This window comes from Rhincodon typus, chromosome 1 (assembly GCF_021869965.1).
Source record: "Rhincodon typus isolate 14 chromosome 1, sRhiTyp1.1, whole genome shotgun sequence".
In the NCBI taxonomy this organism is placed as follows: Eukaryota; Metazoa; Chordata; class Chondrichthyes; order Orectolobiformes; family Rhincodontidae; genus Rhincodon; species Rhincodon typus.
In genome coordinates, this window is record NC_063332.1 from 93,369,491 (window position 1) to 93,381,912 (window position 12,422).

General features: G+C 41.0%; 1 protein-coding gene across 1 annotated transcript in view; it reads left to right on the forward strand.

Moving 5' to 3' along the window:
- The first annotated feature begins 291 nt into the window (after positions 1–291).
- LOC109930644 (stromal interaction molecule 2-like) overlaps positions 292–12,422 on the forward strand; it is an 88,312-nt gene continuing 76,181 nt past the window's right edge. The window contains exons 1-2 of the mRNA XM_048601621.1: positions 292–981; positions 1,413–1,589. Of these exons, the coding sequence (XP_048457578.1) occupies positions 1,439–1,589 (151 nt within the window). The 5' untranslated portion in view covers positions 292–981; positions 1,413–1,438. The remainder of the gene's footprint in view (positions 982–1,412; positions 1,590–12,422) is intronic.

Sequence of the window (12,422 nt, forward strand, 5' to 3'; positions counted from 1 at the left end):
AATTCCTTCGAGATTCTGCCTTTCCGTATTTCTTGCTGCTGAGGAAATAACCATTCCAGGAGCTATGAGTCATCGGGAAAATGCCGCAAGCCAGATCCCTGAGCGGTACATGAAGAAACTGCTGGATGATCTTTCACACCATTGATCGCCTCCGGCTTCGAATGATCCCTTTGCTACACCAATAGGCTGCTGCCATGTTGTGACAAAGCAACCAATAGCGACAAGTGAGGAGGGGCGAGAATCGCTGTTTGTGCGGCGAGTTCTTAACGTTTCCTGCAACGCCTCCCCACATACCCCCACCCCCCGGTCTGTAGCAGTACCCTCACCCACCTTCTCTCTCCCGCCTCCCCGCTGCAGAGCCGTGCTCAGGCCGGCCTCCCATACACGTACTCCCTCTCACTTTCCGAAAGGATTCCGTGCAAACAGAGCCGCAGCGCCACGCAGCTGCACTGCACACAGCCCCCTGCTGATGTCACATATTTGCACACTGATTTCCTCCACCCTCCCGCCTGCCAACACGCCAAGAAACTGGATAAGGAAAGTAACCATGCTATAGCAGAGCGAGGGGGAAGGAACCCTACTTAGGCAGATAAAGTTTCTGCTGAGAACGAAGGCGACGAGACGCTATCTAAAGAGATGCTGCGTGTTTCGGGGGTGGGTGGGAGACAAGCAGATTCTGTAGTTTACAGTTGGAGGGTGTGAGCAGCAGTTTCCTGCGGCTCTCTGTCTGACTCCGAGTGCCTGCAATTTCAGATCCCGGCTGGTCAAAGGGAGAGCTCCGCCACCCAGTTACCGGCATCGCTTCCCCACCATTTCCCTCCCCCGCCCCCCATCCCCCGGATCGATGCAGCTTCAATTCTCACCAACCATTAACTTCCCGCAAATGACCTGTTTGAAGTTCTGGTGTGAGGATCCGCGCACAGAGTAAATACCGGAGCTGGAACCAATCGCAAAAGCGCCGCTCTGTTTGTTTCTTCGAAGGTGAGCAGCATGAGTATTTGTTTTTAAAGCGAAGGTCTTTGCAATCGTTCGGTTTGTGTTAGAGGTTTTGAGTCGGATCTTCAAACAGCCGATCGACGGTAGCATCATGATGATGATGGTGGTGGGGAAAGGGAATGTAGAGGAAGGGCTTTCCTCATGTTACTGATGCTGGTGCGGAAGCGGCGCCTGGCCGCTGGATCCTGGCATGCGGCTCCTCTGTTCTGGAACCGGGGATGATCTGGACAACATTCGGCCGCATTGTGACTCAACAAGGCACGTTCCATCCACTGGTTACTTGCTGCAATGTAACAATTGCTGCATTTTTAACATTCACCTCTTCCTAAACTCGCATGTACTGAACGACTGCTCCTTTCTGGGAGTTCATGCCTTTTGATATTCATCGCCTTTTATTTGTGCGCTACTTCTTGCAGGGTTCTTGGCCGGGCTGTCGCTGAGGATGGATTGGAACCGATGCGTGTTCCTCTCTCTGATCTGGATTCGTTTTTGCATTCCCACCGCCTGTCTCAGTCTGACAGTCGGATCTCCAACCGACTCTAACGTCGAGGGTTTCTCGGAGCCAGCACCGGGAGATCCGGACAGCCTTGCAGGTAAACTCCAACCTATTGTACTTATAGTATTCGGGAGCTGAACTTGATGAACATCAAATCTCCCCGACAATTACTTGAAATAGTTTGTTTTAACCGATTCAATTGAGGATGGCGTAAAGCAACGATACAAGGCAAGCAGGCAACCCCCCCCCAGATTTTGATGACGATTGTTGCCAGTGTAAAGCTGAACGCTTTTTATTCTAGATGTTTCTGGATTTTTGTGAATGTATGTTGGCGATGCAATTCTGTAATTTTGTTCATTTATTATCAGTGTCACTGTTCTGCAGTAATTGAATAAAAACGATGTACGACTGTAGGATTAAATGAGTGGGCACAAGTTTGACTGACTTCAGTGAGGGGAAGAGTGAGCTCATTAACTTTGGATCTGAAAAAGTTCAGAGCATTTCTTTAATGGTGTGGAGTGCAAAGCAATTTAGTGAAATGTGTATCACCAAAAACTCGTTCATGGTCACATAAAGTAATCTAGAAGTGGTGAAAGAAATGGTATTCTTTATCACAAGGAAGGTCACATTCATTGGTGGCATGGGTTCAATGGGCTGAATGACCTATTCTTGATCCTAAAGATGGAATCTGACCAGAAATCAGCTCATTTTGGTGAGTTTCATGGAAGATTTCTCTCAGCGACCCCCAATGATTTTTCTCACTATCTTCTGAACTTGTTTCATGACCTATGCACCATACCTCTGTTTTACACCAATGCCCAGTGTATTATTCCATTGCCAGGATCTTCCCTGGCTTCTTGGCACCACCTTTCGAGGCCAGCTGTGCACCCTGTCAAGCACAAGTAGTCCATAGCTGCCCTGCATTGTTCCTGTCAGTTGCCGCAGACATTTTGGACGGAGGAAAATTGGCATCCTGCTTTTGTAGTCTTATGGAGAAGTGTGTGTGTGGTCGCAGCCCTTGTAGTGTGCCCTGTGATAACGGTGGAGGACGGGGAGATAGAGGGTCAAGCGGCGAGCTGGAGTCACCAGTTACCACTCTGACTACCATGCCAGGAATTGTCACCATCTAGTTTCTATCCTGCAAGTGGGAGAATGGGAAACTGCACGTTAATGAGGTGAGCTGGCACAATAATTAGGGTGCTGCTGCATACTAATACGTGCAATTGGGTGCCTTGCTACTCACCAACAACAATCTGCTCATAGTTTTCATTATATCAAGAATTTAAGATTTTAACTAATATCGTGGGTTTGCACCTTACCATGAAAACCGCAAGTGGGTGCTGTCCCTGATAACTTGCAAAAGATGACTTATCACGCTCCTTATTGCCACTGCCATTTTTAGGGCAGTTAGGGATGGGTAATAAATGCTGGCCTAACCAATCTGGACCGCATCATATACAAGAAAAAAAGTTTATCAACCGAACCAATTTTTTTTGTGATTTTTTTTGCCTTTATGTTCTACTGGTGATTTTAAAAATGTGATAGCAAGGCAGCTCCAATATTTGCTGTCTCAAGCACAACAGATCCCAATTCCATAGACTACCAAAGAAATGGTTCAAAGAGAGAAGGGCTCAAATTAAATAGGAGGAACATTGTGACCATAGGTTAGCAATGGTTTTCCTATTGTCAATGAAGTAAAATACATAACTAATATTGGCATAAAAATTAAATTTTGCAGTAATAAATATCAGTTTTTTTTGACAGTATTGAAACAACAAACAACGTTTCATTTGCACGTTTGAGATATTATCCAGCAGTTCATGTCATAGAAAGGTTGAAATACCTTATGGAAAATGAATAAGATTAATCATAATCTGTGGCCTGTGTTTCATAGAATACTTTTAAGTCTTAGAGAGGATATTACATTTGGGGGAGACAATGGCCTAGAGGAATTATCGCTGGCTATTAATCTCAGACTCCAGCAACATTCTGGGGACCTGGGTTCAAAACCCACCATAACACATGGTGAAATTTGAATTCAATAAAAATCTGGAATTAAGAATCTAATGATGATCACAAAACAGTTGTTGATTGTTTGGGGGAAAAAAAAATCCATCTGTTTCACTAATGCCCTTTAGGGAATGAAACTGTCATCCTTGTTTCAGAGATAGTAGGAACTGCAGATGCTGGTAACTTCTTCAGGGTAGGAGGCCCAGGATGGACATGTCGTTCAAGGAGTGCGAGGGGGAGTTGAAATGGTTCGCGACTGGGAGGTGCAGTTGTTTGGTGCAAACAGAGCGTAGATGTTCCACAAAGCAGTCCCCAAGCCTCCGCTTGGTTTCCCCGATGTAGAGGAGGCCACAACGGGAATGGCGGATACAGTGTACCACATTAGCAGATGTGCAGGTGAACATCTGTTTGATGTGGAAGGGCCTCCTGCAGTGCCACAACGATGCCACCCGAACGTTGCAGGAACAGCATCTCATATTTCACTTGGCAACCCTGCAGCCCAATGGTATCAATGTGGACTTCACAAGCTTCAAAATCTCCCCTCCCCCGACCACATCCCAAAACCAGCCCAGCTCGTACCCGCCTGCCTAACCTGTCCTCCCACCTATCCACTCCTCCCACCTCAAGCCCCACCCCCCATCTCCTACCTACTAGCCTAATCCCGCCTCCTTGACCTGTCCATCCTCCCTGGACCGACCTATCCCCTCTCTAACTCCCCACCTATACTCACCTTTACTGGCTCCAACCCCGCCTCCTTGACCTGTTTGTCTCCTCTCCACCTATCTTCTCCTTTATCCATCTTCTATCCACCTCCCCTTCTCTCCCTATTTATTTCAGAATCCCCGTCCCCTCCCCCATTTCTGAAGAAGGGTCTAGACCTGAAATGTCAGCTTTCCTGCTCCTCTGATACTGCTTGGCCTGCTGTGTTCATCCAGCTCTACACCTTGTTGGCTCAGATTCTCCAGCATCGACAGTTCCTACTATCTCTGTAACAGCTTTTAAATCTTTGCAGGCCTTCAATGTAACATTATCGGGACCTCAGGCTTTTCATTTTTCTCTCTGCTTGATTCTCCTCTTGATGGTAGTTCAGCATGGACTGGGACTAGAGGTAATGGCCTGTTGAGTATCAGCTATCATTATGGACTCAAGGTTGACAAGTTGTTGAAAATGTTCTTTCCAGTTTTGATGGATAGCGTTGTCATCCATGAGTAAAGGAGCTCCATATAAAGGTAGTTTGTCTATTTGACCTTGGTCTGTAGATCATACAGGTGGCTTCATAAAAGCTTTACCTTCATGATGGTCTCCACATCGTCAGATCTCTCGGGCTTGCTTTTTCCGTGGCTAGTCCTTTTCCTTCCGAAATGAACTGTCAAACTTGAGCCGTTGGAATGTTGCCTGCTTGACATGCAGTCTTGAGTTATCAGTATGGGCAATGAGGCTGTGCCCTCGGGTTTTTGTTCTAGGAGCTCACGTATTTCGGAATCAGTTTCATTTAACCAGTCCTTACGATGTTCAAACCTAATTGTCTAGGCACAAGTGTCTGTTTTGCTGGCTTTAGTTGATCCCACCGTTCTGGTGATGAACAGTTTACCATGTACTGTACACTGTTATATGGAAGTATATGCTATATGTGTATATATGGCTGGAAATATGAAGATTTTCCAGATTAGTTCTGAGTTGCATTTGGAATTCTTCTTTTTCAGTCTAACTGAACTGTTGATTTTCTTCCTGTTGGATCTTTGGGTCTTGCAATATATTGGTACTAAGTGGATGTTCATTACCAAGTGAATAATTCAATGAACTGTCTGTCCAGCAGACATCAAGTGATAGAGACATCATTTAGATCTCTGATCCGAATAATGCCATTTCTCAGCAAGTACCTGTGCTTTGGTCTGGCATGTCTCTGTGGTTTTCAGTTCATGTCCTTCTGGCGGAAGAGACCATAAGACCAGAGGAATTAGGAGCAGAATTAAGCCATTTGACCCATTGTGTTGGCTCTGCCATTCAATCATGGCTGATCTGTTTCTCCACTCCATTCTCCCCATAACCTTTGATCACATTTCTAACCAAGAACCTATCTATCTCTGTTTTATATACAATCAATGGCTTGGCCTTCTTCACCTTCTGTAGTGATGAATTCTACAGATTCACCATGCTCTAGTTGAAGAAATTCCTCCTCATCTCAGTTATAAACAGGCATCCTTTTGCTCTGAGGCTGTGCCCTTGGGTCCTAATCTCTCCTACTAGTGGAAACCTCTTTTCCACGTCCACTCTATCAAGGCCTCTCCATGTTCTGTAAGTTTCAATGAAAACTTCCCATTCCTTCTAAACTCCGTTGAGTACAGACCCAGAATCCTTAACCACTCCTCATATGACAAGCCCTTCATCCCCAGTATCATCCTCATAAAAGTTTTCTGGCCCCCCTCCCAGGCCAGCACATCCTTTGATGCAGGGCCCAAAACTGCTCACAATATTCCAAAAGAGGTCTGACAAGAGCCTTATATAGCTTCAGCAGTACATCTCTGCTCTTGTATTCTCACCCTTAACACTGCATTTTCCTCCTGAACTGTCAATTGAATCTCCATGTTAACCTTAAGCAAATCCTGAATTAGGACTCCCAAGTCTCTCTGTGCTTCCAATTTCCAGAGCCTTTCCCCATTTAGAAAATAGTCTCTGCCTCTTGCACTATGGGGGTAGTGGCGTAACCTTGTTTGATAGCATTTTCATTCTGGAGTTCTTTAAGGGATCCAGTTGATGCTAACAAGAAGAATGGTACTGAATGTAAGAATGAAGAATCAGTTTAGTTCACAATTATAGTGTGTACTGAATTAACAAAGGGAGAGTATTAAAGAAATCACTAAGATTGACAATAACTCGACATTATAGATAAAGCAATTTTACGATGGTATCCTTTGCCTGTTAGTGTGACACCTAGCTTTTTTGCAAAAAGAGCAAGAGTGAAGTTGCAGTTACATTTGATGCTGGCAAAATTGTGGATCTCTGCACATCTTGACACATTCTTGGAGTTATACTTGTTTACAATTTTACTTACCTCTGAAGGAGAGATTTTAAATTAAACTTAAACTGAAGAAGCTGGGTTAATTTCATTGCTTCTCCTCAAGTTACAGGTTTCCTTTATGTATTGACAGCATTTTTATATTTGGATTTTCTTAAATATGTTTTTGGCTTAAAATGCAAATGACCTAAAGCACTAGATTCTGTTCCTTTTGGCTCATATTGACAACAGAAGACTACATCTTTGAAATTGCTGCTCCTGGTATCATGGTACAACACAAACTCCAAGGTTGCAGTTTAAAGAGACTACAAATAAACACTGTGTGTAACAGTGCATTTTATATGTGTTAGTTTTATGTCTTATTTTCTCTGTTAGAAACACGAAGACTTGTATACGCAGCCACTTTGCAAATTGAAATAAACTGAACTAATTTTCTTCTGATCTTTCCGTATTTGATAGAACTAGCTAACAAGACAGCTAGCAGAATAATGATGTGTATAATTCAGCAACACTTTTTTTTGAGCCCTGCATTCCTGGGCAACTTGGTATTTGACGGCCATTCAAGGAAATGACAGATTTCTGAATGAAACGGGTGGATAGAATATAAAAGTAATATCTCAGATGTTAGCTTTCAGGTTGCAAATGGATCTCCTGGGTCATTTCCAAGAGGATGCAATGAGAAATTCTCTAGTTCTTTTTCCTTTTTTGCCTTCTTTGTTTCTGAACACCTCACACAAATGAATGTATTCTGTTGTGAATTTTAAGGCACTTTTTATTGGTTTGGCTGTATTGGTAACTCTTTTGTGTTTTCAGATAACAAGCTGTGATACTTCTAAAGTAACATTTTATTTTGAAACACTTAGTGTATCCTTGAGGAAGCAGTCAATGCAATAAAAACACAATCTGTTCTGTTGCTTGCTCTGTTTCCATTTTGCACAACAACATCCACCTACATAGTCTTTAATGTAAGACTGTAAGACACAGGAGCAGAGGTAGGCCATTCAGCCATCAAATCTGCTCTGCCATTCAATGAGATCATTGCTGATCTGATAATCCTCAACTCCAGCTGCTTGGCAGCAACTGTTTCCGAGCCACACAATTTATTCTTACTTTCCCCACATTACAAGGAAGCATGTTTTAGATGTGCTGAATCACGTTGCATGTATCTCATGACTCTAGCATTGCATATCTTTGAACAGCTTCATTGTTAGCACCGTGAATTGTGTGAAGTGGTTTCAGAAAAGATTTTTTCAAGATTTTCTTGTTTTACCGCTTACAAACTTCATAATTTGCATCTTTGTTCTGGCATTTAGTAAAATTTTATTACTTGGAGTCTTGCAGAATTACAGAGTGCAATGCTTAAAAAGTGGATATCCTGCGGTTATCTGGTGTTCAGGAGTGAATTGGTTGTCTGTTTTCTTCATAATTTAAGCATAGCACACTGGAACTCATGATGCACCTGAATTGTTCAGCACGCCTGTAGTTTTCTGAGTGGGGATAGAGCTTTTACTGTTTCTGTGTAGTTATTTAGTAATTATAGTCATTATTTCCCATATAGACATTTCCAGTGCAGTTAATATGTGAGATGTTAAATTTTCAAACATCAAATAAGAAACTAGTTTAAATTAATTTAATATTCTCAGCTTTCTTTCTGTCCCTTCCCTTGCACCCACTTGCTATGGGGGGGATTTTTTCAGTTGGTGGAGGATTCATGATCTGAAACCAGTCACGTTCGACTGTTTGCACCTGCTCATGTGTTCCATTTTGATTGCAAAGTCAGAACCAAGGATTCAGTTTATAGGGAAGATGTAGTGAGAGTGAGATTCTGTATGATTTACGTGTTAGAATAGTGGGTGGAACATGCACTGCAAATCACTATCCGATGTAAATTCGTATAATCGGAATCATGTTTTGAGTTTTTAACATCTTGCTAACAAGATATACTTAATGCTGGAGAAAAGAGCACAGTTTCTACTGAGAAGTAAATTCAGCTCTGGCTTTAGTGGACCATTTGTGGATCTTCTTTGCAAAGAAGAATGGAAATATGTCTTAATGACAGCTGGCACTCATGTCTGTCCTCCTCAAAGTTAAACTGTATTGTATTGTGTTGGCAGCAGTTACTGTTTTGGCACAATGAATAGTAAAATTCTTTTGTACTTACTACATTTGTGCATATTCTCAAAATAGCATCCAAAACCCAGTGTGTCCCATTTTGAATTTGCACACTTTCTGTACCCTGGTACCCCTTGTTGACTTTGCTGTTTTGTACCAGGATTAGTGCCTACTATGAATTGGTTTGTGATGCCTGAAATAATTTCTTATAGGAGACTTGTAGCTGGTGAACAAAGGAGACTCAGACCATCTACTATTACTAAGAAAAAATGGGCGCCGGTAGCACTTGATACTACTTTGTCTCAGTTAATTGATTAGCAGTTGTTATAAATTACATTTACTGAATAATGATTTGCTGATTATGTTTTGTTATTCTTTAGCTCAATTTCCAGCAATTTTTGTCCAATTGGACCTGATCTATTTTTATGTTTTGGCAGATCGTCATGAAACTGTTTATAGTTCAGAAAATCTTGATACAGTTAAGAAGTAATGCAAATGTAAATTCTTATAAGTGAGTTTCTGAATTCCTGGTTACTGTGACTAAGTCAAAAGTTAAAACTTCACAAAATTGTTTTATTTAAAGGAACTGATGGCAGTTTATTTTTCCCCATACACCGCAGATAAAATTGTGTATTTTATGTACTGTGGAGTTTGCGTTGAAGGAAATAATAAACTCGACTTAGTGAGATCTGATTTCATGTGATGAATATCTCTTGAAAATTGAATTTACTGATTTTCTTTTAAATGCCATGGGCAACTGTCCAATTGATTAAATTATAATAAAGCTGTTCATTTTGAAATGTGTGGGGTAGAGATATAAAAGAGTTTGACAGTTCAATCGTTTCAAGTGAAGTGCTGCTGATTGAAGCTGGCATCGTTTGTGAGGGGAGAAAGATCACAAACAGTGTTTTTAAACTGCATATTTCTAAATGCTTCATTGGTCATGAAGTTAGTAATTTAGTTTTAAATGTGAAATTAAGTTAGATTATTGTCATAGGTGCTGTTGTGCTATCTTGCAAATCAGATTAGTAAATTGCATCTTTATTGCAGCCACTGTTAGGTCAGCTGATTATAATATGTTCAGTTAACGTGGAGGAAGTTGGAGGTGCTGTTGTTGTACAGTGGCACTGTCCCAATGATTGAGCCAAGAGACCAGGGTTTAAGTCCGATCTGTTCCTGTGGTGTTTCATAACAGACCTGAACAGGTTGATTATTAATATCTGGAGGAAGATGGAGTGCTGAGATGAGAGGAGTGATTTTTTTTGTCGGGGTTATTTCTCACTGTGAAACTCACTGAAGGTTTTATCTTGACAAGGTGCAGGTACTCTGGGAGAGGTCTTTAGACTTCTCAAGCATGTCTTCTTGAGAGAGCATTTACTGGTGATTTTACCAAAAAAAAATCAATTCACCCTGCCTGTATAAATAATGTGTAACACCGAGGTTAAGGTCTGAATAAGGAGACATGAATTGTTAAAGCTTACCTTGTTCTCAAAGGGCCAGGCTATAAAAACATCATTCGGAATATTCTGCTCTGAGCCATATACTGAGTCATATTGGCACCATGTATGACCTGAACGTGGATCCAAATGTAGATGATCTGTAGTGGTCAGGCTGCTTAGCCTCACTGTTCCTGTCAATAATATTTGGATTTTGTTTTTTATTTTTTTGAGTGATTAGTGCCTTGCTGAAATGGCCAACATATGTTTCCCATCTCTTATTGCCTGTTGAGTGGCTTGTTAGGCCATTTTGCAGGGCAGTTAGGAGTCAGCCATGTTGCTGAAGATCCAGAGAAACATGTAGACCAGACTGGGTAAGGATGGCAAATTTCCTTCCTGAAAGCACATTAGTGAACCAGATAGTCAAAGACTGACCTGAATTCTTTTTTTTCTGAATTTTGAGGTAGACTTGCATGTAAAAGAAGGCTAGTGCCCCTGAGAGATTTTTAGGTGTTGTAATTGCTCTAAAACAAACTTTGCCCCATTTAGTTATTTAGACATGAGTTTTGCCAAGAAGTGTTATAGTATATTCAATTTTTGCTTGTGTATCAGTACAGAAAAAAACTCACTAAAGAGAAAAAAAAACTGTACGATCATTTCTCTTAGTCTTGATTTGTTTTGTTGTCCACTTCTACATCAGTTGTATCGTGTCTGGAAAGCTTTGTGTCTTTGCAATACAGCAAACTTTGTTTTAACTAGCATCTTATGAACTGGCACTCTTGATAAACTGGCAAAAATTATATAACTCAAATACTGTAAAGTTTACTGTATTATTCTCTCCAATTATTATGGCTTCAAACATTGAGATAAATAAATGTAAATAGTCTTGTTAATTGGCTGCACGAAATATTGACAGTTAGTTCAATTTTGAGTCAGTTTGTCCTCACATACTGCTGCCTACCTTGATGTCCAAGTAGTCAGTTTAGAGTGCAAGTAAGAAGATTCTTTGCTGGTAATTTTTATTTGAGACATAGTTGCATTATTATCAAAGTGATTTATGCTGTAAATTAAGTGTAACAGTGATGTGTATACCCCTGCATTCTGTTTCTATTACTTAGTGTGTCTTTTTAACATTGATCATGTGGACTGTTGGTTATCTGGAATATTGATCAATTGACGCGCTCCTGGTCCCATTGGTGCCAGTTAGTGAAGTTTACCGTATCAAATCTTTGATGATTCACTGTGGATCTCTGCTGGCTGGAAGTTCTGTCACCTGAGTCTCAATCCTGAGGGGATTTGACTGGTTAGATGTTGAAAGGATGTTGGCTGTTGTGAGTAAATCGAGAACTAGGGATCATGATTTAAAAATAGGGGGCGCCCATTTAAAACAGATGAGGAAGTTTGTTTTTCTCTGAGTATTGTGAGTCATTGCCTTCTGATGAAGGGGATTTCTGTGGATGCAGAATGTTTAATTCTTTTTCAGGCAGAAATAGCTTCTTGATTACTAAGTGGTTGAAAGATTATTGGGAATATGCAGGAATGTAGAGTTAAAACCAGATCATCTGTAATCTTATTGAATGGCTGAAAGGGCCAAGTGGCCTACTCTTGTTCGTTGTTCATTTGTTCAATCGCTGTTGTTTTTTGGTTACAATCCTTGCTAACCATAAATCTGAACCACCTCTGGTTAAGGTTCTATAATGTTATTAGCTGCATTTTCACTTCTGAAGGTGTTCTGTTAATTGCTAATTTACAGTTCACTCAGAGGCTCCATCTACATTGCAATAATCTTCAACAGGTGCTCAGTCATATAACTGTTGTAATTGGGCATAACCGTGTAAATCTTTGTATGTGGTATAATGTTTTAAGCCCAAGCTAAACTTTGTTAATGTCGCCATTTCTAAAATGAACTTACTAATAAATAAATGGAAAGATGAACCATGTGATCAAAAGTATTAAAGATAACATTGCCATCAGACAGTCAGGGAATACTTGAGCTTTTCAGTATTTTTTGTGTACTTTTGTACTTTTCAAACTGGTGAAAGACAAATTAAGTCTGACATTACGAAATTACTGTTTGTATAAAGAATGATCAACATGAGGAATTGACTGTGATTTGTAGCTGAGGAACAGCTCCATTGGAACTAGCTCTGGAAGGAAAAGTTAACAGTTAGAATCTACTTGGCATCTTTGAAATTTATATTAAGAATTATTTTTATACTTGGATAGCATCATATTCTTTCCTACTTAGTGGCTACAAGAGCAGGTCAGAAGCTAGGAATACTGCAGCAAGTAACTCACCTCCTGACTCCCCAAAGCCTGTCCACCATCTACAAGGCATAAGTCAGGAGCGTGATGG